This window comes from Dendropsophus ebraccatus, chromosome 4 (assembly GCF_027789765.1).
Source record: "Dendropsophus ebraccatus isolate aDenEbr1 chromosome 4, aDenEbr1.pat, whole genome shotgun sequence".
NCBI lineage: Eukaryota > Metazoa > Chordata > Amphibia > Anura > Hylidae > Dendropsophus > Dendropsophus ebraccatus.
The window spans coordinates 32,953,710-32,980,078 of record NC_091457.1 but is presented as its reverse complement, the minus strand read 5'-3'; the positions used below and the strand labels follow the sequence as shown (position 1 = coordinate 32,980,078).

Sequence of the window (26,369 nt, the reverse complement as noted above, 5' to 3'; positions counted from 1 at the left end):
TAGTGTGTTTGTGTTTATTGAGCATAGTGTGAGACGCTGCTTTCCCCACAAACAGGACCCCAAAATGTAGAAACAAGCCTGTCCCACAGCTCTATCTACAAATCCGATCGTCTTTCAATTCTTAGCAGTTCCACCTCGAAAATCAAAGTAGATCCTCCTGAAATAAAAGGGCAAATATTAGCACAAAGTATACGACAAACATTCTACAACATTGTGTCATTCATATTGATAAAAGTACTGAAATCTGGAGGAGACTGGGAGTGCAAATGGTTTGTGGACAACACTTCCACTGCTCTCTGTAATTCACCTCTAATGGGATCTGGGAGGGCATCATAATTACCTTCTTTTCTGTAAACTGCAGACATCCAAACCTAAGTATGGGGGGGTCCTTGTGTTACCCCAGCAAAAATTTACAGAAGAAATAAGCTATAATTATTGTTAATGTTTCTACCAGGTTGCAGTGATCCCTAGTTGGTTTTCTAGGTACAACTTCTGAGAAGGTAATGCAGGCCCAGTCTTCCTTAAAAATATACAATACATGTAAAAAGTGCATGTCCACAATTGTAAAGTGCTGTGGAATATGTTGGCTCTATATAAATAAAGATTACTACTACCTTATAGCCTTGGGTGCTCCAATCAAAGGGTTCTCATGCCTTATATACACCAAATTACTGAATCAGAAATCACTTATGCTCCCTAACACAAGCGGAATCACTGTGCTATCTTTAGGGACTGAGAGGTAGGAAACGTAAGCGGATTTTGGACATGCACTTTAAGCAGTTTTGTCACATAGCTTTTTTGTTGTTGTTTTGGCAACATTAATTTTTGCATAAAATGCATCCGACTTTAATATTCCACAAGTTACGGCCAGTCTATGTAAGCCTACAGTGTTCTGCTAGGTTGGGCGCTCTGTGTGAATTCACAGGCGCCGATACTAAGGATTTTCCAGCTACAAATCGTCACAAAAGCCGACATTTTGCTATAACTGCACCAACAAAATACTGCAAGTGAGCTCACCCTTAAAGGGGTTCTCCAATCTCAGATTGATAACCTTGGTTCTGTTGCACTGGGTTACTATTGCAGCTACCATGGAAGTAGGGGGAGGCTTTGATGCAGTAACCCAGCACCCCCACTACCCAATGTACAGGGTCGGGGCTGATAGCTGGCATACATTACATACATCCGGGCACTCCAGCTTGCTGGAACAGCTGATGAGCAGAAATTGGAAACTGGAGAACTCCTTTAGGCTGAACATATGGATGCAAAGCAGTAACTAGTCATAAAATGGGTTACACTAAACAATAATTATTGCAAAACTGCAAAAAAACATGTATGGTTTTGATGTGTGGCAACACGGTGTGTGAACCTGGCATAAGTGTGCATCAGATTAACTGACCGTATGGGCACCAATCAGTAATATAGGGGGTAGACTTTCATTTTAACACTATGCTATACACTTCTTGGAAGGGTCCTGGTGCTCATTCATTCAACACCTCCCCCACCACAGATATACATACACTCCCTGTTTACATGGGAACTTGTGCTGCTGCCAATAGACAGATATGTGATTAGCCAACAAGCTGCTTCTTGTCCTCTAACTGATCGCGGGGATGGTTACACTGGGCAGCGATCGAGAGCGAGCGTTCCTAGGTATAACCATTCACCCGATTACTAGCCTGTGTACAAGCCCCCAATAGTAATACCCGTTTTTCTGTAATCCGGTAGTGGCAAATGCTAAGCTACAGCATGACAAATACTGAAATGTGGGGCGCATCTTACCTGGAATTTTTGGGGGTGCTCCCCTTTCTCCATATCCTGAAAAAAAAAAAAAAAAATAAAATATATTTTTATTCTCACTGTAACCAAACAGAATCCCTCGCCCCCAATTCTGATGATCCTTACCCAATTCTGAAGGAATAACCAGCTTCCTTTTCTCTCCCTCACACATTCTAGAAAAGTAAAAAGGAGATACAATAATTTATTACTTAAGGAAATGACATATAAAATTTCAGCTTTTCATCCCAAGTAAGAGCGTGCAGAATTTGGATAAAAAGGGACAGTACCAATAAACTATTTATTTATGGCACTGGACAAATTTCTTTAAAAAGTGGAATCTCCCTTTTAGGCTATGTTCACACACTGTACAAACGGCCATTCTGCCATGAACAGACATTGTTTGACACTACCTATGGCCGGAATTAGTGTTCACAATCATTAATTACGTCCGCAGGTAGCGTTAACGGACGTTGTTTGTACAGCATGTGAACATAGCCTTAGGCTGAATTATGGATGTAACAGGGGTTGCGTGACCATAAAGCACCATGCTTCAATGTGTGGATCACACTGCATCCTGAGTAAGGCAAGTAAATAAGAGTTGCACCGTGCCCCATTAGTGGCTGCCACCACAAGTCACAAGAAATTCATCCAAGATGGAGTTCTTACAACTGTTGGGTTGCAGGGCGACCCAATAAACTGCAGCGAAACCCACATAGTACGACACAACGATCTATGGTGGTACAACCCACTTACAGAGGCCAAACTTAGCAAGAGTGTATCATTTCTGAAATAAAGCTATATTGATCATTTATCTAGAACTCCCTAGGACACTGAAGCTGCATCTCACAGGGGAAACTTATGGTGCGTTTACACAGACAGATTTATCTGACCGATATATCACAGATTATTGAAGCCAAAGCCAGGAATGGATTTGAGAAAAGGAGAAATTTCAGTCTTTCCTTTATGACCTGTTCCCTGTTTATAGTCTGTTCCAGGCTTTGGCTTCAATAATCTGTCAGTGTAAACACACCATAAAGACTCACACATAAGTATGGACAACTCTTTAATGATATGCTATTGGGCACTTTATAGAGAAAAAAAAAATTCCGAGCGCTTCCTTTACCTGTTTATGATAAAACCCTTGTAATGCTTAGGCTGCAGTCAGCACAGATTCCTATAATAAAGAGATGGCGAGACGTCTGATATTTATGGAGTTCTACAAAACGTCAGCCACCAGAATGAGGGATTCATCAAATAAGAAAGAGGGAATGCCTTTGCCTTGTTCTTCTGTGCTGAGTAGACAAGAGGCTTCTATGAGCAAATCCGTCTCCGTGCAGGTGACAGAACAGACCCCATCAGTGAGAGTGGACGGCACGGGCAGGAACACAAACTGCGCTCACAGCCATAAATTATCTGCTTCTAACAGAAGGCATGGCACACTGGATGCCAGATAAATGAAGGGGAGACGGGTGCTAATGGGATCTGCCCACCTCCTACAGTGAGAAGACAGGGGCTTGGGCACGCAGACAGGCAAATGAATGCAAATTACTTCTCGTCTGACACAATAAATAATACATACTAATTCTTCCCCCACGAGGCTTCCTCACATTGACAGTGCAAAAACATATTAAGGACGACCTGCAACCAAGCCCGGAAAAAAACACATGTAATCTTCCCCCGTAAAAAGGATTTTCTCCATTAGACAAAGCTGGTGAATGGGCACTGACACTGTGGGGTGCAGCCATGGCAGCCTCTACGTCTGATGGACCATAGAGGTCACAGGGACAGAACACTAGAGGCGGGTATATAATGTGACTCTTATAAGTGCCCCCATCCCCCTGCCATACACCCTCTTGCGCAGGTATCAAGTGGCATATTCTGGAACAAATTTCTGACACAGCAATTTCAGCAGTAACAAAGCGCCTTACAAATTGCTGAATAGTAAATGTTGTAAAGAGCACACCCTGCTGGTGGAAAAAAAAGAATGCAGCTTCACAATACATATGCAATTTACATCCTCTACATCGGTGTTCCTCAACCTGTGGCCCTCCAGCTGTTGCTAAGCTACAACTCCTATTATGCCCTAACAGCTCATTATGCTATACCCCCCAGTGTTGACCCAAACTGTTTTTAGAACTACAACTCTAAGCATGCCCAACAGCACATATGTCGACCACTATTGTATACCCTTGCATTTTCTCAACCTTTGGCTCTGCACCTGATGCAAAACTACTAAGGGAGTGATGGGAGTTGTAGTGCCGCAGCTGCTAGAGAACATTGCTCTACATACTTAATTCAGTGAACTGCTAAGAAATGTTAATAACTAGACCAAAGACGTCACCATCACTTCAAGATTCGAGTGATTTTACGACTATGCTAACCTTTATGTGCATGGCAATAAAAATGATACGTTATTGGAGAAACATGCTATAAAAGGGCAATCTACAAATTAGAAAAAAAAGGTTTCTTTCCAGGAACACCCTCCTCCTCGTCCATGGTCTACATCTGGTATTGTAGCTGTTCCCTGTTCAAGAAACCTCTTCCTTTAGGGCATCATGACAATGCATAACTGCACCCGGTACCAATCCTTAAAAGTGCTAAACAGTAAGCCCAATCACCTGCTTGAGACGCAGCATATGATCTCATACACTGGTAGTGGTAAGGTCTGAATGTAAGAAAGCAATAGAGTCAGAAGATACACATTACACTTTAAATGTTTCCTTAGGGTAAATTCACACGGGCGTATACGCAGCGGATTTAACGCTGCGAGCTCGCAGCTAAATCAGCAGCGGATCCCTCCCCTGTGAATTCCAATGTGATTGCATACTGGCTGTGGGATTGTCATCCCGCTGCCAGTATGTAAGTGCCGGGCCCATTAACCCCCGCTGCTCCAGATAATACATTACCGGCACCACGATCCAGCCGCGTCTGAGGCTCCCGGCTCAGCCAATCAGTGCACGGCCCTGCCACAGTCACTGATTGGCTGTGCGGGACCTCCGGGAGCTCCAGATGCGGCCGGATCATGGTGCCGGTAATGTAATATCCGGAGCGGCGGGGGTTAATGGGGCCGGCACTTACATACTGGCAGCGGGATGACAAATACCGCAGCCAGTATGTAATCACATTGGAATTCACAGGGGAGGGATCCGCTGCGGATTTAGCTGCGTTAAATCCGCTGCAGATACGCCCATGCGAATTTACCCTTAGGGTGCCTTCACACGTACCATATCGCTGCGAGTTTCTAGCACATAAATCCACAGTGATACTGATTCAAGTCAATGTATGTGTATTACTACATGCGAGTTTGGTGCGATTTTCACAGGCGAGTTTAACACCACAAAAAACGCAGCTACTTTCATGCGAATTTTGTGCAATAAATATGCAGCGATACGGTACGTGTGAAGGCACCCTTAAAGTATATTCTGTCCTGGACGGGATATCCCTTTAATATACTTTAAGAGAGTTAAAGGTAGAGAACAAAAAAAAAAAAAAAAAAAAAAAACATCTGTATTACCATCCTGCAAACCATGCAAGAGAATACAAAGCTGCCTGGAAAACATGGATACAGCAATAGGCTATGTTGACACAACGTAAGTTCCGTGGGAATCACGGCCGTTGTTACAACGGCCGTGATTCCCACAGAACTTATGTAGTGCTGCCTCCTGGGGGAATCCCTGCCTGAGTGTATACACATAATATATACACTCTGGCCGGGATCCTTTGCCGCACTGTAAAAATTGACATGTCAGTTTCCTGCTGCCGCTATTCATTGAATAGCGGCCGCAGAAAACACTGTCAGTACACACAGTGGACCGAGCAGCTCCGGTTGCACGCTCCATTGTGTGCAGTTGGGAGTTCTGATGCAGGCGCACACTAAAGCCCCCGCATCAGCACTTAGCGGTGCTAAACATCATCCGACCGATACTGCAGTACCGGCTGTTCCATGACCTGGCCTGTCTTATACGTAGGGTGAACATAGCCATAGGCTGTATTCCCCGTTTCCCAGGATTCGCTAGGGCTGCATCCAACTTCTGCAGCCAAAGGTAATCAAATGCTGCATGATTTGGTTCTGACAGACCTGAGCATGCTCAAGTTGTGCACATCTCAATTGCTGAACAATGAGTTCAGAAATGGAGAAGCGGAGTTGCGCTGATCTTTATTCAGACCAACCCCTGACAAGTCTATCTTAATTGCTGTATTGCTGCCGGCACGTTCAGCTCCACCCAGGTATAAGTAGACGGATATCAGTGCCGGTTGTTAAAAAAAATAAGTGGGTACAAAAAAAAAAAAAAAAAAAAGAAGAAGAGGGAAAAATATCAGCGTTTTCCTTCCTTTCCCTTCTCTTTGGATGCATACACAACTTATAAAGCACAAGTATAAAGCTGCACAGCTAATACAACAATATCTAGTTACTAGCACTTGGTGGAGAGGATACGGTGCTCAGAACCCCTATAAGTACAATGTGCTCTGCACAATGGCTCACTGGGAATTGTGAGCAAAAACCTTAAAAAAAGAAAAAAAAAAAAAAACAGTCAGGGAAACTAAGACAAAGCCAGCTGTAATAGAGGGACACGTGCGATGGAGGACGGCAGCAGGCATTTGAGCTCTCAATTCTTATGTTAAATGCAACATTTAAAGAACCTTTTAGTCTCAACAAATCTGACTGTATCAAGGATCGGCATAATGGAGAAGTAATAATTATCATTCAGGAGCGGCTCAGCCTGGCTCCACTTCTGGATTCATTAGCATTAAAAACAGACTAAAGTCATCTGTAATGAGGGGCACCTGCTGTCTGCACAGGGCCCGCCGCCGCCACCACCACGCTCTGAGATTAAGGAGCCTGCTATATAACCGAGTACCAGCAAAGAACACAACATCCTGCTATAAGAGGTGCAATAATAGCCACTATGTCATGGAAATGCTGATGGGGCAGTCTACTACTTTATGTAATCCCAATTATTGCAGAAAAAGGGAAAAAATAAATGCATAACCCAAGAGGTCTGACTGACGGCCAACCTAGATGTGAAACAAGCCGTGTAGTCCGGGACAATGAAGTCTTCTATAAAAGGGAGATTGGGGCGTTATCATGTATTAGAGAGAACGATCAGCCGATAAAAGGATCGTCTGATAGTTTCTTTAGGTCCTAACGTCCTAACCTAAAATCATCGGGCACGCATCGCTACATGTAATAGCAATGCGTGGCCGAAGGCTGATGATTGTAGTATAAAATAAAGTAATAGCTAACCTCACCATAACTATGCTGAGCCAATCGCGGCTGAGCAGCTGATGACGCAGCAGAGGGAGGGCCGGCATGAGGGACGGCTGGAGCGGTCCGGCCGGCCTCCCGAAGAGGACGTTGTCGACCCAAGATGGCGTCCGGGGTCGACAGCGAATACGTAAGTATACCGCACCACATTTTCGGGGGGGGGGGCAACACGGGGAAGGGGGCCATTCACTTAAATAACTTTGTAATGTGTGTTATTTATAAATATTAAACGCCGCACTACCCCTTTAAGTGGCCCTATAAGTCAATGTAATGACAAGGGAAAAACCATGGCCAGGTATACATCCACAGACAGCTGTTTCGGGGTGTTTCAGGTATACATCCACAGACAGCTGTTTCGGGGTGTTATCCTTCATCAGTGTGGAGCAGGATATCCAGGAAGGAGCCAGATATTCCCCTTTTCCAGAAGGATATCTGGCTAGTCCTGTGTTGAGACTCTTAAATGAGGCTCTTCTTTTGCATATTCATGTTTCCGAGGGAGCAATGCACCGAAAATTTCACTGCATTGAGCGATTTAACCAGCAGCATTGTTCCCACCTAGCCAGAATCCTGCTCCACACTGATGAGTGGCAACACCCCGAAACAGCTGTCTGTGGATGCACCTGGCCTTGGTTTTTCCCTTGTCATTACACTGACTTGTAGGGCCACTTAATAGGGTGGTTTTGGTGGTTTCCCTACAGGAGCCACACCTTGACTGGGTCCTTCCCGGAGGGATATCCGACTAGTCCTGTGTTTTGAGATTCCTAAAGCCATTCTGTACCCACAATCAACCCCCCCCCCCCCCAAACCACTTGTACCTTCAGATAGCTGCTTTTAATTCAAGATCTATCCTGGGGTCCGTTCGGCAGGTGATGCAGTTATTGTCCTAAAAACAACTTTTAAACTGGCAGCCCTGTGCCCAACGGCCATGGCCTCGAGTGACTATGCATTAGGCTGGCACAACCTCTGTCCCTCCTCCCCGCCCTCCTCATCATTAGGAATGCCCCAGGCAGATTTTCTACTATTCATCACCTGTATCAGCACGGCACATGGGCTGGATCGTTAAGGCACCTGTGCAATGTTCAGACAGGAGAAAATGTTCAAGAGGCATTCCTAATGATGAAGAGGGTGGGGATGAGGAACAGAGGGATGGTGCAAAGTTGGGGCACAGACACTGTAGGCCACGGCCGTTTGACACAGGGCTGCAAGTTTAAAAGTTGTTTTTTAGGACAATAACTGCATCACCAGCCGAACGGACCCCAGGACAGATCTTGGATTAAAAGCAGCTATCTGAAGGTACAAGTGGTTTGGGAGGGACAGATTGTGGGTACAGAGTCGCTTTAAATGAGGCTCCATAGGCTCTTCTTTTGCATATTCAGGAACTAAACAGAGCAGTATCCCCATGAAAAACCTTTCCTACTCTCCATACTGGAAAGAATACACCATACAGCAGCTGATAAGTACTGGAAGACTTGAGATTTATAATAGAAGTAAATTACAAATCTCTGGCACCAGTTGATTTGAAAGATTATTTTTTTTGCTGGAGTACCCTTTTAAGTCAAAGCCATCCAGAGTATGGATGACCATGTATTATGGGATTACGCCAAATTTTCCAGAGTGAAAATCGATAACCACCACTATGGAATCCAATGGGCCCCATTATAAGTCAATAAGGTCCACTGGGCACCACTTGTATTGTTTAAGGGGTCTAGCAATGGGGCCCTGGCTTTTCTTGTAACAAAAACCACCAAGACTGTGGTGTGAACACTCATACAGTAGAGTGGACTTAACATTAGTATAAAAAGGTATATACTCTTACAAACTAAAACAGGATTCAGCTTTTGCCCAGATGCCTCGTCATCCACGGTCCTCCCCCAAGTGCTGCCTTCCAAAATAAAGATCCATCTAAATCACGATAAAAGTATCTGATATAGCTTGCACTCTACAGACCTCGCGCAGTGGTTATCATACAAGGCTGAGGAACCTGCGTATTCTGTGCCCCAGATCACAAGCTGCGTAAGAGAGCTGCATTAAGACACGGGTGATACCACAGTTATCTACAGGAATGGCACCTGGAGGGGAGAGGAGCATGGAGTGTGTGCATGCTGAATGCATCTGGCCATACAGTCATGTTCATGACATTTAAGTCCTGCTTATAATATTGAAATGCTAAAATATATAAAAAGTTAAAACCAAGCACCATGTCTTATGGAAATGTGCACCTGCAGTGGAATACTGATTCATAATGGCACCGTCTAGTACATTCCATCTTCAGACAAGGCTTGCATCTGTTATGGTTTTCTGCTAGGTTTATCATAGACTACTAACACAAAGCTATGTGGGTTATCTGGGCAGGAATGCGGCACCAGCCAGGTGAGACAAGTGGGAGTTGTAAACAGACACTCACATCTTTGGGTTATGTTAACTTGTGTTTGATTTTTTTGTCACGATTGTTACTCTCTATGGAGCTTGCAGTCAAAACTATCGGTAAGTGAGCACAAATAGGGCACGCATTTTATCAACATACGTAAAGGAGGGGGGGGGGGGGGGTTCTCTAACCCACTAAGTCAGAAACCATGAAATAAAACTTACAGAATAGAGAACTTTTTCCTGCTCTGGTCTCAAAGCAAATAACTTTAAAAAAAAAATTAATAAAATTAACAGCAGTTTGAGTCAAAGCCAAAAAGGGATCCAGCAAGTAGCAGACATACAGTATAACACCTCATGCACAGAACCATATCAGTTTTCACTGAACCAATGGCTTTTCACCCCATCAATCACAGCTCCACATTAAGACTATAAGCACTCCTGATTCTGGTTCTAGATTTTCTGGAACAAACACCCTTCAGGAAAAAAAAACCCCAATAGAGCACCTTATACGTACCTGATCCCCTCGGGTCCCGCTTCTTGATTCGGTGGGGTGACAGAGATATCAGCGCCCGAAGCCCGGCACTCGTACGCTCCTGAGATGAGTCCAACACTCAGAGAATGACTGGTGAGTCTGACGCTCCATCATTCTCTATGAGCGTTGGACTCATCTCAGGAGCGCCCGTGCCCAACTTCGGGCGCTGACACCTCTGTCACCGGACCAGATCAAGAAGCGGGACCCGGCGGGATCAGGTACGTATAAGGTGCTCTAGCCGGGGGTCGGGAGCCTGTCACCCTGGTGAATACATTACCGGTTCACACTCCCCTCTGCTTCTGTGGCTCCCAGCATCCTGGCGTCCTGATAGAGCAATCAGTGTGCTGTCCCGCCGCAGCCACTGATTGGCTGAGTGGGACATCAGGGAGTCGCAAGCCACAGAAGCAGGTTGGAGCGTGGATAAGTATTCACCGGGCTGTATATATGTATTCCATTTCAAACTGACAGTACGGGAATTGCAGCAGATTTCACAGCAAAATCTTGAGCAATTCCGTTATGTGTGAACCCATCCTAAGGCTGGAATCACACATGGCAGTTTTTTGGAAAACAGCTACTGCAGTGTTTGTGTCGAATCCAGAAGTGGATCCAACTGGAAAGAAGTACAAGTCCTTCCGTTATATTTTACATCCCATTTGACTCCACTTCTGACTTTGGCACAAAAACTGTGGTGGCAAGTTTTCCAAAAAACTGGTGTGTGTGATTCCAGCCTAATAGGTATTGCAGCCTCTGAGGCCCTTCAGAAAAAGTGTGTAACACCAACAGACCATGTGACACTTAGGGTCCATTTACGCAGAAAGATTACCCAACAGATTATCAGCCAAAGATTTGAAGCCAAAGCCAGGAATGGATTTGAAAAGAGGAGAAATCTCAGGCTTTCCTTTATGACCTAATCTCTGTTTATAGTCTTTTTCTGGCTTTGGCTTCAAATCTTTGGCAGATAATGTCAGATAATCTTACTGTGTAAATGGACCCTTAGGGTTAAATTAAAAGGGCTGATGGCGGACCAATCAATAATGTAAACGAGCGCTGATTGATCAGCGCTCATTTACTAAGCATATTACATGGCTTGATTATCGTTTAGCAAGGGCTGCACGGACATCGTTAGCAATATCCGTGCTGCCCATGCCTTAAACTGTTCAGGCAATCACTGGAAGCAGTGGTCCCAGCCAGAGATTGGCTGAGTGGGCTGTCATCTCAGAGAAGCTGCAGCGCGTGGTGCCTAAAAGCAAGCAGCGGGCAGGAGAAGATCAGGAGCGTGGACAGGTAATGTATGAACAGTTTATTCAGCCATTAGCCGTCAGCTGCGCATCGCTATTAAATAGCGATGCGTGGTCAGCGGCTGATTATTTTAGATTCAGACCTAAAGAAACGATCAACTGATAATTGTTGTCATCGGCTGATCGTTGTCTCTATTACACGGAGCGATAATTGGCCGAATCAGCTTGATTCGCCCAATTAAAGGCCAAAACGTATTTAATATATTACTTATGGAAAGTTAGACAAATTCCTAATGTACATTACATGTAGAGATGAGCGAACCAGGTTCGGGTTCGAGTCCATCCGAACCCGAACGATCGGCATTTGATTAGCAGGGGCTGCTGAACTTGGATAAAGCTCTAAGGTTGTCTGGAAAACATGGATACAGCCAATGACTATATCCATGTTTTCCACATAGCCTTAGGGCTTTATCCAAGTTCAGCAGCCACCGCTAATCAAATGCCGAAAGTTCAGGTTCGGATCGACTCGAGCATGCTCCAGGTTCGCTCATCTCTAATTACATGTAATGTAATGTAGTGTAATGTACACTATGCTTTATTTATAGAATACATTTATGGAATACTTTGCGGAGCAAGTGACTTTGCTCCCCAAAGTACTCCATAAACGTATTCAATCATTACATTTGGAGAGCACCGAGCAGGGAGGGAGAGAGGTACCTGTGCATCTAGTTACCTCCCCCCTCCCTGCTCGGTGCTGTGGGACACAACTGCACTGTACTACTCCTCCCATCATCTGCTCATAGTATGAGCAGATGATGGGAGAGTAGTACCAGGGCTATTCCCAACACCAGCACCCCTGCCGCTGCTGCACTGCAGTTCATATCCCCTGCCGCCCCCGCGTCTTGCTGACTCATGCCCTGACGTCCCCCCCCCGGCAGGGGATGTGAACTACAGTGCAGCAGCACCATCAGTGGCGGCAGGGGGTGCTGGGGATAGCCCAGGTACTTCTCCCCCATCATCTGCTCATACTATGAGCAGATGATGGAGGAGTAGTACAGTGCATATGTGGCGGCGAGCAGGAAGGGAGGGGGGGTGGGGAGGTACTTAGATGCACGAGCGCCTCTCTCCCTCTCTGCTCAGTGCTCTCCAAATGTAATGACTGAACACATTTATAGAATACCATGGGGAGCAAGGACACTTGCTCCCCAAAGTATTCCATACATGTATTTTATCAATAATGCATAGTGTACATTACATACATTTTCATAGACACAATACAGTGCCATAGACTTCTACATATTGTGCGCCCCCTGCTGGTCACTCTATAGGAATTACACCTGATTCGTGACATCACAGTTTTTTACAGAATCTGAACCCTGCCTGATCTACTAAATTAAGGGAAATAGCAGTATATGTGAATTTCTTATAATTAATGTACATTAGGAATTTGTCTAACTTTCCATAAGTAATAACATATTAAAAAATACTTTTGGCCGAACTTCTCCTTTAACGCTCCATGTAATAGTGCCCTTAGATTGCACACAGGTGGACTTCATTTCACTAAGCATGTGACCTCTGAAAGAAATTGGTTACACCAGAACTTTTTCGGGGCATTATTGCAAAGGGGGTAAATACATACCACCAATTTATAAATATATCTATCACTTATACTTAACTTTACCAACTTAGAATATTTTGTGCCCACACATTGTTTAGTTCACAGGCTGTAATGTAACAAAATAGGTAAAAGGCCAAAAGGGGGTGAATACTTTTGCAATACACATATAGATGACACTACATGAATCCAGAAGAATACACAGAAAAAAATATAGCATTTCTACTTGGAATCTACGCTCTTGTGACATCTGCCTTCAGCAGAGATGTTAAGTACATGAGCCATCTAGCCCCAGACCCTTGTTAAAGAAAGGGGACTAATTACTCTGTGCATAAAGCTACACTAAGCTATGGCCCATTACCAGCTCCCTGAACACTGACACGTGTACGGGTGGTTGTGTACTGGTTTAAATGATTTAGTATGCTCCTGGACTGCGATTACCACACTAGAATAGTATACTGTGCTGCCAGCCATCAGGACACCGCCAGCACTTGGGCGGCTGCCAGGAGTAAGAAGAGCTGGGTAGGGAGAAGAATTTGAGAATATAGAAGGGATGTAAATATGACCAAATTAAAAACAGATACATTTACATATATTGTTAAAATTAGGAGGTCAGTTGATACTGGTTACTAGACTGCTTGACTAGAAGGTTTTCATGGGGTTATAGTTCTGTTGTCTTGTTGTCATCAAGAATAGTGTAGTGCTTCTAACTGTACTATGGAAGAATATGAAAAGCTAATAAAGACAAAAAATATAGACAGCAGCAGCCGCCAACAAAACATGATGCAGACTTTTCTTGTCACAAACAAACTGACAAACCAGGTAAAGCAGATCACATTGTGGAGCTCAGGCTGACAATTTAGAAATTAAAAAAAAAAAAAAAAAAAACAAACAAAAAAAACACACACACACACACACACACACACACACACACACACACACACTGGGAACAGAGCCACGATCCCTCATTTACAATCCTGAATGTGGCAAAACCATGACCCCATCTCTTTACCAATAGCAGACAGTATGTTGCTAGTGTTCTCTGCATTATCTCATCGCTATTGGTAACCGCATAGGGCCATGGTTTCAGCCACAGGTGAAGATCATATATACGGCCCGTGGGAATGCGGTATTAGGGCTTATTCCCACTTTCAAGAAACACGAACGTCGAAGCCCTGTAATAGTCTTTATCTGCGCAGCATGTTTTATCAATATCATGCCGGGAGTGGGAGATCTGACTGAATATTCATGGCATTGCAATGACAGAGCCGTGAATCTGTTTTATTACAATGCCACGAATATTCAAAAACTATTCCCACTCCCGGCATGATACTGATACAACATGCTGCGCAGGGAAAGACTCTACTACAGGGCTTCCCCGGTCCGTGTTTCTTGCAATGTGGGAATAAGCCCTAAGGCTAGCCACTTACTTGCTCAGCTGAGTGTGAATGTGTTCTGAATCAAAAGGTTTACAAAAACATTATACAGTTATGTTTAACGAAAGTGACAACCACTTCAAGAGCGATCGTGATGTGGTCACAGCCCTGTTTTACTACCATGTGTAACTGCACCTCATACTTGTTTCGGTGACACACAAGTGTGATTCTTGTACAATCTTTAAAGGATGTATTCCAGTAGTTTAAAAAGATTTCTGTAATGTTGGGGCTTCTCTCCAGCCTAGTTCAGAGTCACTGGCCTCTGTGGTGTCCCATTTTGGCTAGTGACTACTGTTCATCATTCTCATCTTTTGGCCAGAGCAGATGCAAAGAATCAGTCTCACTGCAGAGGAGCTGTCCCTCCATAGGTAATCCATTTATTTGAATGGGCACCATGTAATGCTCTATATCCCCTGTGGTGGCGCTGCAGGGAATCTGAACACTTACTGCCAGGTTTCCCCACAGATAAAAGCCATTGACCAGAGGCATTATCTAATGGGGACAACCCTTCTCTTCCTCCCCCCATAACCCCTATTCTTTCTTATAACATTAGCAACTCCAAACTTATGTGCTGCATCATTTCTTACTAGGTCTTTACATCTTAACCCAGAAAGAAGGGCCTAACACATCCATGTACGACATGGGCAGCCCTTTTATTTTAATAGAAACGCTCTAGGGGGAATTGGACAAAAGCTTTTCTGACCTCAAAAGAACAAACTCTGATCCAGTTAATTGGCTGTAGGAATATGCCGCAGCGCATCAAACTATCCACTTTCCATAGAATTAATTGGGGTAATGTACATCAGCCATGTAAAAATAGATCGGATCTGTGGCAAGCCAAGCTTTAAGTCACAGGAACAATATGACACCTGGTAACCACATTACATAACTATGTTTTATTCTATGCCCGCTACTGCATTGCTGGGCAAACACACACCAGAGCCACCACCTGTACCACTCTAACTCCTCTCTGACTCAATCTTCTCATAGCTTTCCCAGTGACATCTGGGTCTCCCCGTACAGGTGCTGCTCCTGACACTGCTCTCCGCATGGTCAGCGGTAACATGTGTGCATTGCTGCCATCGGTGGTCTTTCTGGGTGGCAAGCATTAGAAAAATTTTGTCTCACCTCCCAAGGACGTTACCACTAGCAGTGCAAAGAGAGAAGACAGTCAGAAGTGACGCACGCAGAGCGAGACACCGAAGTAGCAGCACTGGAGAGAAGTGGTTACATCAAAGTGGCAAAAAAGTATGGTATAAGTATAAGGTAAAGTATATGGTAAAAGTATAGTACACCTGTACTATGGTTTTTATATGAGTTTCCACCTTCGCCTGATGTATCTCACTGACTTACTCCATTACTTACAGATATTACTGTCACTAGTTAGAGTTTGGGTTTAGAATAAATAATCCTTGGTTTTGCAGGTTTTATGGCAGTAATGGATCCTAATGAATCCCATTGGCTTATAAAAGGAGTCCAACATGCTTGCCTTTACTTAAAGCGACTCTGTACCCACAATCTGACCCCCCCAAACCACTTGTACCTACGGATAGCTGCTTTTAATCCAAGATCTGTCCTGCGGTCCGTTTGGCAGTCCTAAAAAAAATACTTTTAAACTTGAAGCCCCGTGCCCAACGGGAGTATCTGTGCCCTAACTTTGCACAACCTCTCTGTGCCTCCTCCCCACCATCCTCATCATTAGGAATTCTCCAGGCAGATTGCCTCCTATTCCCCACCTGTGGCAGCCCGGCACATGGGCTGGGCTGTTGAGGCACCTGTGCAATGTTCAGCATGGAGAAAATGTTTCAGTGGCATTCCTAATGATGAAGAGGGTGGTGAGGAGGAACGGAGGGGTGGTGCAAAGTTAGGGCACAGATACTCCCGTTTGGCACAGGCTTCAAATTTAAAAGTATTTTTTTTAAGACAATAACTGCATCACCTGCCGAACGGACCGCAGGACAGATCTTGGATTAAAAGCAGCTATCCGAAGGTACAAGTGGTTTGGGGGGTCAGATTGTAAGTACAGAGTCACTTTAAGGCCCTATTACACGAAGCGATAATCGTCTCGTGTGATAGAAGACAACGATCAGCCGACATGCACGATGTTGGCTGATCGTTGTCTTTTAACACGTTGGAAAATAAACAATCACCACAGCAGTGATCTGATGTCAATTTACATATTTGTGCTGGCGAGTACATACCCTAGTAAACCTTGGTCCCAGCCCTTGATGACCTGTCCAGCGCCCAGTGTGAAGGTGAATGGTTGATTTCTGGGTATGCTGCTATCAAACTCTGTGCCGTCCTCCAACTTCCCCTGCAAGAATGAAAGAGCATTTACAGGATTGATTTCGGCTTTATTTCTGCAGGTTTATGATAATATCAAACAGACTAATAAAGACGATCCGTCCAATTAGGAAGGATTTAGTAGACTGCTGACTGAGGACAATGCCCCGGAGACCCGTCCAGGCTGCTCAGCCCAATTACCACTATAGCATAGGCCTGACTGACCTCAGTTTTCACATCTTCTTCGCAAAGACTGCATTAAACATGCATCTTTGCATCCAGCAAAAAATTGAAAAAAATAAAAACATTTTTTTTTCTAGAAATAATCTCTTTGCTGACATTTCATTGCCACCAGATAATTAGTGAATCGCAAACTAGAAACTGAACACTAAGTCAGAAAGTCTTGTTCACAACACATTATAGATATAGGTTTCAGGCAAATAAAAAATAAAGGAATAAAAAAAACTTTATTCTCATTCACATTATATTTTTTTTTTAGGAAGGTTGATCATAAACCTTAATATTGTGAACACAAGTCCAATAATATAATTATGAGTGTGTCTATAGACAGTGTGAGCTCATAGACAGTGATATAACTAACCAATCACAAGACAGGTCAGTCATCTGTCAGGATTGGGGGGGGGGGGGTGTTAAACCTCAGCTGAAACAAAAGCCAACGGATTGGGCATTAATCACTAGAAGGCCCTATTACACAAAGCGATTATTGGCTGTATTTGGCCAATAATTGCTTCAGGTAAGGGTGCCTTTACACGGAGATATTTATCTGACAGATCTTTAAAGCCAAAGCCAGGAACAGAGTATAAGCAGGGAACAGGTCATAAAAAAAAAAAAAAAAAAGACAGATTTCTCCTCTTTTCAAATCCATTCCTTGCCTTGGCTTCAAAAATCTGTCTGATAAATCTCTGTGTAAATGCGCCCCTATACTACGTTTACACAGAGCGATAATTCGCCCAATCGAACAATTGACGATTTCGAAGTAACAATGTGTTTTTTCATAAAGATCAGCGTTTAGACGGAACAATGTATCGTTTCGAAAATTCGTTATTGCGATCGTTTAAGCCAGGGGTGGGGAACCTTTTCCATGTTGAGGGCCGGTCGGGCATTAATAAAATCATTCGAGGGCCGCATACCGTGTGCGGCAGTTAGTAGCGTGGGTTTGCAGCACCCGGGGCAAGGCAAAGTATTGTTCCCCTAGTGCCCCTGCTATTGTAGTTAACCCCCAGTGATGCCCCTGCTATTGTAGTTAACCCCCAAGTCATGTCCCTTGTGGCCTAGTTAACCCCCATCAGTGATGCCTCTGGTAGGCCTAGTTAACCCCCATCAGTCATGTCCCTGGTAGGCCTAGTTAACCCCCATCAGGCATGTCCCTGGTGGCCTAGTTAACCCCCATCAGTGATGCCTCTGGTAGGCCTAGTTAACCCCCATCAGTGATGCCTCTGGTAGGCCTAGTTAACCCCCATCAGTCATGTTCCTGGTAGGCCTAGTTAACCCCCATCAGTCATGTCCCTGGTAGGCCTAGTTAACCCCCATCAGGCATGTCCCTGGTAGGCCTAGTTAACCCCCATCAGGCATGTCCCTGGTAGGCCTAGTTAACCCCCATCAGGCATGTCCCTGGTGGCCTAGTTAACCCCCATCAGGCATGTCCCTGGTGGCCTAGTTAACCCCCATCAGGCATGTCCCTGGTGGCCTAGTTAACCCCCATCAGGCATGTCCCTGGTGGCCTAGTTAACCCCCAAATAAAACAAACAAACATCCCACTCACCTTATCTCCGCTCCCACGCTGCACATGTCCTCTTCTGTCCCAGGTCCTCTGTGCCGGTCTTTCTCCTGCAGGCGGCGCGCGATGAAATGACGTCATCGCGCGGCCCGCAGGAGACTGAAGACACGCGCCGCTCTGCTGGGGAAGAAGCCGGCACAGACAGCATCCTCCTGTGTCCGGCAGCTGTCACAGACACCGGAGGATGCTGTGTATGCCGGCTCCTTCCTCCTCCAGAGCGGCGCGCATCATAGGGGAGCTGCGGGCCGCATCGGGAGGTCTCAGGGGCCGGATGCGGCCCGTGGGCCGGAGGTTCCCCACCCCTGGTTTAAGCCTCTGTCACACATAGGGTGAATCATTGAAAGACATTGAAAGACTGTTTAGACAAAACAATCTAATTTTCAGCGAACGACCAACCACGATTTGAGAACATGTTGAAAGACCGCGATGAACGATTTATCGCTCGTCGCTTGATCGTACGCAGTGTTTACACGAGCCGATTATCGCTCAAATGTGATCGTTATCGTGAAAATTTCAATGATAATCGTTCCGTGTAAATGCACCTTAATGATCATTGTCATTAGCTGATCGTTAATATAGGTTCTGACCTATAAACGTGTAAGAGCGGTGCGCGGCCGACGATATGCAAAAAGGAATACATACCTACCTAGGTTGCAGGGCTCCTCTTCCTCTGTGCTTCTCCCCGGGTCCCACGCACTACAGCTTCAGAGCGGCCTGTCTCAGCTGGCAGGCCGCTCAGCAAATCACAGGCCGGGACCGCCGCAGCCAGTGATTGGCTGAGCGGCCTGTCAGCTGAGACAGGCCGCTCTGAAGCTGGAGCATGCGGCCCCGGAGAGAAGCACAGAGGCCTTCCACCTGCAAAGGTAATGTATACAGTTTAAACAAGGGCTGCAAGGACAAGGGTCTGTGTAATAGGCCCAGTAAACAAGCGCCAATCTAGCAGATCGTCGCTCGTTTACAGGTATTATTGGGCCCCCATCAGCCCGTGTAATACCGCCCTAAGACCTCACATGGTCATCCTGGGATTTTCAACCAACCAATGTAACTAATCAGGTGGATGGATACAGTGTTGCTTTAATCTAATTTCAGATAACAGCTAATAAATATATTGCTAATAAGTATAGGTAAGAATTATAGGAAATAGTTATGAATAAAAAGAATAAGAGGAGCCTGGTCTGGTGGGATATCGCTAACACAAGTATAATGCAGACAAGGACTGTCCCACATACATAAATAGACAACGACACCATACCCTAGCATTTATAAGAGACTAGGACCTTTGTGACTGCTGTATTAGCTGACAGATTCACTTTTTATATAGCTGACCTTTCTGTGCAGGTTTTTTAAACCAACACTATCTCTTTGTTGATGAATGCTGCAAATGTCTAGACTCGGGGGATTACAGGAGATATTACTGAATGCCCCGCACAGGGAAAATAAAGGGGATAGCTCATTGATGCACAGAAAATAGGCAACTAAGCTTGGAGAGTAAATCATATTCAACTTTCATAAAGTATGACAGGCTTGAAGGGAAAGATACAAACCTTTCTCTGAAGACCGATTATTTTCCATGTTGTATTAATTGGTTCGCTTGAGGAGTTAAAGGGGTTTTCCAGGCTAAAATAATTGATGTCCTATCCCCAGATTAGACCAGCAATTACTGACGGATGGGATGCAGATATCGGACACCCTGTCGATCAGCTGTTCTGTGGAGCTGCCATGACCAGTTGGCTATTCTCTGCCTAGTGGCCAGGCCCCATAACTGCAGCTCAGCTCCTGTTCATTTCAATGCGAGTTCAGCTACGGCAGGCATTTCCAAACTTTTTTCGAAGAGTGCCAAATTTGATGAAGTGAACATGTGCGAGGGCCGACCATTTTACATGCTACATGCTTTATAACACAGGCAGATAATAGCAAGCTGGATACCTGGGGGGCCGTAAAAGTTCGGAACGCGGGCCGCAAATGGCCCTCCGGCCGGACTTTGGACATGCCTGAGCTATGGTAATCCAGCACAACCACTACACAAGGTATGGAGCGGTCTGTTTCTGCTAGATGTAGATGTGCAGTATGTAAAAACCCCTCACATCTTCAGAGTGTATATATTGTTTGCATAAAAGATCTGATTAAGCCACAATGTAAAAATTTTGTGCAACTTTTTCCACTAAAGTCGAATGAAGGTGGAGGTGGTTATAAATAATTAAATTGTAGCTATATACATGCATGCACGCTGTAAGCTTTTTAAAACATTATATATATATATATATATATATATATATATATATATTATATATATATATATTATATATATATATATATATACACACACACACACACACACTCAAGGTAAACCACCACGGCACTCAGAGTTTTCTCAAGCAGACAATTACATGTGCTCAGTGCAGCATTTCATATGCAAACAATACACAATCATTCGTTAATTAGTGTCACATGACTTCAGTGTATCATCCAAAACACGGCAAAAAGAAGTAAAAGTGCAAAAATACAAATCATTGTGCAAAAGCAAATAGTGATTAGGAAGGGTACATCCCAAATCAGGATATACATAATGTATACATAGTGAATACATAGTAGTAGAGCTGGCTTCAGAGTGTTAAAACCATATAAAAGTTTGTATATACAAAGTCCAAGTGAGTCTAAATAAGTTCATAGTAACAGCTTGGAGATGAAATATCCACTAACCAATGTGACTTTAGTGTGATATTTCACTGAAGTCACGTGACACTAATCAACAAATGATCGTGTACTGTTTGCATATAAAATGCTGCACCGAGCACATGTAATTGTCTGCTTAATGGTCCGTTAACACGAAGTGATAATTTGCCCAATCGATCGTTTAACGATTTTGAAGCAATGATTTGGTTTTTATAACGATTAGTGTTTAGACGAATAAATCGTTAGAAAAGTCTTCGAAAGAGCTTTAGTGATCGTTTTTAAGATTGCTTAAGCCCATCTTTTACATAGGGTGAATCTTTGAAAGACTGTTTACAGGAAGCGATCTGCAAATTTTCAGCGAACAACCAACGACGATTTGAGAACATGTTGAAAGATCACAATAAACGATTTTTCGCTCGTTGTTTGATCGTTCGCTATGTTTACACAAGCCGATTATCGTGAAAACTTAAACAATAATCGTTCCGTGTAAACGCACCATAAGACAGCTCTGATTGTAAGAGCAAAACGTTGCACCAGTGGGAGGAATAAACCTGTTTGTTTGATTTCATCTGGAGTGCCGTGATGGTTTACCTTGTCTACATAGCCGTACACTGGTGGTTTCACAGTGCACACTGCTGACACCCCTAACAAGAACTTATCTGCACGAGTGCTGCTCCCACTATACATACCAGATAGATAGAGGTAAAATTTACTCAAACAAACTCATAGGTACAACATATGAACATACATTGGCTACCTACTGCCATTTTCAAACGTACCAAGTGAAACAGTGCAATATATACCATGTTACATTTCAACAGGTAATGATGACATCAATAGCAGCTGTGTAACAATCAGATCACAAGGGGTTCTAAATCCAACCCCCTGTGATCAAATACAATTATATAAATTTAGTGTTTGTGCCAAAAAGCTTGAAAATTGGCTACAGTGCCGCCATTATATATAAACAGAAATTCACATAAAACAAGCTAATCAGAATCATATATACATATCACGGATGCGGAAACTGAGTATGGGGTAGCTCTTAGCCTTATGCTTCATATCGTGAATATGCAACTGGCCGAATATGGTAGAATGGTTCAGATCATGTGATCATAGGTACGCCATAATGCCACTCATTTATAAAAACATCTCCAAAAGTCCAGCCAGTCCTCGGTACATGATGGGAGACAAGTCTAGTATACAAACACCAGCACATCAATAAACATCCAAACTCGGGCTGCTAGGGGTATTATCTCAGTTTGGGAATATTAACCCCCAGCAGCCAGAGTTTGGATCTTTACTGATGTGCTGGTGCCTGTATACTAGATTTGTCTCCCATCATGTATTGAGGCCTGGCTGGATTATCAGGATGTTGGGCTAGTTGCACATTCACGATATGAAGCACTAGGCTAAGAGCGTCCCCATACTCTGAGTGGTGAGTTTCAGCATCTGTGATATGTATATATGATTCTGATGTGCATTTCTGTTTATATATAATGGCGGCACTGTAGCCAATTTTCAACCTTTTTGGCACAGACACTACATCTGTATACGATCACTGGGGATAACTGGGGATTGCATTTAGGACCCCTCAAGATCTGATTATTGCATACCCGACATTGATGATGATGATTTCAGCACATCCTATTGAAATGTAACGTGTTATTGCATTTAGTGTGGTTCACTTTTTATGCTTGAAAATAGTGTTGGAAAGCCGCTGAAATGTTACGTCTTTTTTTGCTATGCTGGACCTATGAGTTTGTCGGAATAAACTTCAAAATTTTCCTCACTAACTTCATTAGTGCTGTGAAACATCTGAAACATATATTGTCCTGTCTGTGGTCCTGATGGATATCTGCTTGCACTGTTCCAGAATCATTAAATTAGTGCTGCTTCTATCTTGTAGGAGATATATATATATATTTGTACTTCCCTTATTGACCCCGGAATCACATTCTATAGAGTTGTGGTCACATTATGTTTCATTGTGTAGTTAAGTCATACTTCTGTAGCATGCTTGCAGTCACTTCTGTACTTACTGTGTAATGCATGTTGAGGATATCCCCTTTCCGAGATTTAATAGGGCAATTCTCCACTCTCTTCTTCACGCCAATCTGTAATTTCTTACTTCCCTCTTTAGCAAGAGTGGGAGGAAGCAGGGAGAAGACAAGTAGGCACCATAGAGGCGTGAGTGACAGAGCGTTCATGATGATGGCAGGATGGGCACCCAAACAGCTAACAGTCACGCAGTTTTATTTTCTGTAAAGATAAAAAATATATAAAAAGTAAGCGCTAGTAAGAGGTGTTATTGTCTCTAAAACAGCAAATGATGGGGCGACAGGACACATGTAGACAAGGGAGCTGTACACTCCAATGTAATGGATACTGGAGAGGATCACTAAACTGTATGAGAATAGGGAGCAGCCATACCAAGATCCCTACTCATCTGAGCTTGTTACAGTGACAGAATATCATAAGGTTGACAACACGTGATAAAACATATAGTACTGTAATGTCCTCAATTGTATAGAATGCCTGGAGACCACTGGAACTGTATGGGTTACTGGGGTCTTGTCTCACATGAAATAGATGAGAGGATGCACCACGCAGTGGGTCTCAGAATACATTATGGCCGGTAATGTTATATTGCTAATAACACTTACCTTGGTTGCTGGCTCTGTTCATATAGTATAACAGGTAGAATTCATGTTTGCCACAAAAAAGGCAACAGCACCATATTATTTTATCAAAAAATATCCCCTCCCCAACCCCATTTAAAGAACTCCTCAGAGACCCGACGTGCCCCTTCCCATAGGGGGTAAGGACCCTGTATAGGAATAGTTCCTCCAAGCCCCATAGAGGATACAAAAGGATCAGCATGCAGTATACAGCACCTCATAGCACCTGGTTGTAGCACCTTATATAGAAAAAGGAAAGCAGCACCAGTAAATCAGCTTAGTGCAGTGAATCAAAGTGCACCCTAGAAGTGTCTTATTCCCCCCCAAAAGGTGACAAATTTACAAATAGCCCTCCCCCAAATCCCCCCCGTCCCCTTTAAGGACAGACACGCACGACACGCACACATAACAGTTTAGTGTCTCCTCCATAGGATGAGGTATAACACCCCGTACATCTGCTCAAGGTTCTCCCTTATCAGAAACCCCAGGTTTAGCGCTACGAGGAGTCCACTTATTGTCCGCCATGAAATATGCACTTCTCTGTTTCCTGGGTTCTCGGGGAACCCATATGTCCTCCTTCCCTAAGGGCCAGGCAGAGTCCTGCTTCCCTTCCTCCTGCTCTCTCAGAACCCACACCTCCCCACCTGGAACTCGCGGCCCATTTTCCCCCCTCTTTCCTCCATCTCTCCTGGCCCATTCTCTTAGCACCCACACATCCTGCTGCTTCTGTCCTTCTCCTCTCGCCTCTCCTCGACACCCCCATGCCTGGGCAGATTTTCCTCTTCTTCGCCCATTTATTGCCCGACAGGAACCAGCCCACCCTTGCCACCAGTTGACCCATTCCTGCAGTTCCGGAGTGTCTCCCACCTTCCCTGCCTTTTTAGTGAGAGGTTCAGGAATATCCCCCAGGTTCACATTACCACCCCCATTACTTTCATCCAGGAGCTCCCCTACACGCAGAGTGCTACTCATTGAGTACCTGCACTCTGTGGATTGCCCCTCCCCCGCCGCTGTATCACTCTCCGCATGCGGGGTCCCTTCAGAGTCCCCTAGGTAGAGATGAAGGCACCAGCACCATGTGCCCGTCTCTTCCACAGTCCCGCATCCCTCCAAGCTCGACTGCCCCATGGACGCCATCTGACAAGCAGGTGCTGAGCAGTTCTGTGCCATGAATTGTACATGTTGGTAGTTCACAGGGTTGGTACTCTTCTCTTCCATCTCGCCGTCCCATTCCCTTTCACACCTACATAACCCTTTAGAGGGGTCTCCGCTATGACAGTTGCCCTGCTCCATCTCTAGCCCCTCTGCGGACCCACTACTCCCATTTCCTGGACTCCTGAACACCTCCTTATAGCTCCCATTGGATTGTAAACAGTCTTCATAAGGTCTCATACTAGCGGGACCCTCTTCAGTGTAGCCCTTACTCCCCCCCAGCCCCTCTCTGGACCCCCTGCCCTCAATCACCATTGACGTTCTCTTAATTCCGTTAACCCCCTGTCTTTGGTCTTTCACGTCCGCCTCTGACGTCCCTATGTCCCTTGCCTCAGTGCTGCTAACACTCAGGGAGTCTTCTCTGCCTTCGGCCTGTCCTGGGATGTCCCGCAGCGCCTCCTCCTCCTCTAAGCTTTGCCCCCTATATAGCTCCTGATAGCTGCCATGCTCCATGCCCTGATGCCCAGCTCCATGCTCCTGGCAGCCCCCCGGCTCTTGGCCTGGCTTCTTCTCTCTGTTGGATTTGCTCTTCTTCTTGCGCTTCTGTAGCCCCTGGCCATCTGGAGCGCCCCCCTCTGGCACCCTGTCCTGTGGTTTATGGGCCCCTCCATCAGACGTGGCCTCACATGGTGGCGGGTCACCGGTGGCACCCCTCCCATTGCTGGGGCTGCCCCCTGGCCTGCCCTCCCCCCATGCACCATCACCAGTCACCATGCTGTGGGGGGTCCTGTCACTTGTCACCTCCTGGGGGAGACCCTTAGCACTGCCCCGGCCCCAGTACCTGTCCTCATCCGTGTGGCTCCGTGTCAGCGCCAGCTCAGCCCTCTCCCCCTGCTGAGCCCCGATCACATAGTGCGAGCTGCTGCGTTCCGCCATCCCCTCCATAGAGCTCCGCTCCTGCCCCTCCTCGGCCCCTTCTATGCAGCTGCCCCTCCACTCCTCCATTCTACGCCCCATAATCAGATCCTGGGGGCCCCGAATCACGTCCCAGGTCACCCTGGCGCCTCCCCGGTGTCTTCTCCTCTCCCTCCCCCGGGACCCCGTTCCCCGTTCTTCCCCCGGCCTCCTCATCCCCTTCCCGGGACTCCTGCCCTCACCTCTCCCCTGATCTGTCTGCACGCCGCCGCTTCACACCGACTTAACCCCTCTTCCGCATCCGTGTACGTCACCGCTCCCCTCGTCCAATCACAGCGCTCAGATTATTACCGGCGCTCGCTGATTGGCTAGAGTCAGCTGTCATTGTCAAGCGCTGAGGGGCCAGGTCGGGACATAACGGCACGATAGGGCTTCTATGGAGAGAAAAAGGGGGTGGAATCTGTGATTTATTCACACGACGGCAAAATCCTGCAGTAAAAAATAAGCCACATAATACTACACGATGAATTAAGAATACAAGTGCAGTTTATTATAACTAATGCGAGGGAATGCGGGTTTAAGACGGATAATTAGAGCGCATAGTGAAACGGCATCCTCTAAAATACCGTAAAAGTGG

At 45.2% G+C, this 26,369-nt stretch overlaps 1 protein-coding gene across 2 annotated transcripts; it reads right to left on the bottom strand.

Annotated features, from left to right (window-relative positions):
• FKBP2 (FKBP prolyl isomerase 2) lies at positions 1–26,057 on the bottom strand. Of its 2 annotated transcripts, none has more exons than XM_069968261.1 (6): positions 25,975–26,057; positions 23,027–23,246; positions 16,432–16,544; positions 1,903–1,949; positions 1,780–1,815; positions 1–157 (listed from the first exon to the last, which is right to left on the bottom strand). In XM_069968261.1, the coding sequence occupies exons 2-6, from the start codon at positions 23,192–23,194 to the stop codon at positions 96–98; spliced, it is 426 nt and encodes a 141-aa protein (XP_069824362.1). In that variant the 5' UTR covers positions 23,195–23,246; positions 25,975–26,057; the 3' UTR covers positions 1–95. The 2 variants fall into 2 exon arrangements, with proteins under 2 accessions (XP_069824362.1, XP_069824363.1); XM_069968262.1 differs by lacking the exon at positions 25,975–26,057 and adding an exon at positions 23,651–23,752.
• Positions 26,058–26,369: the final 312 nt, after the last annotated feature.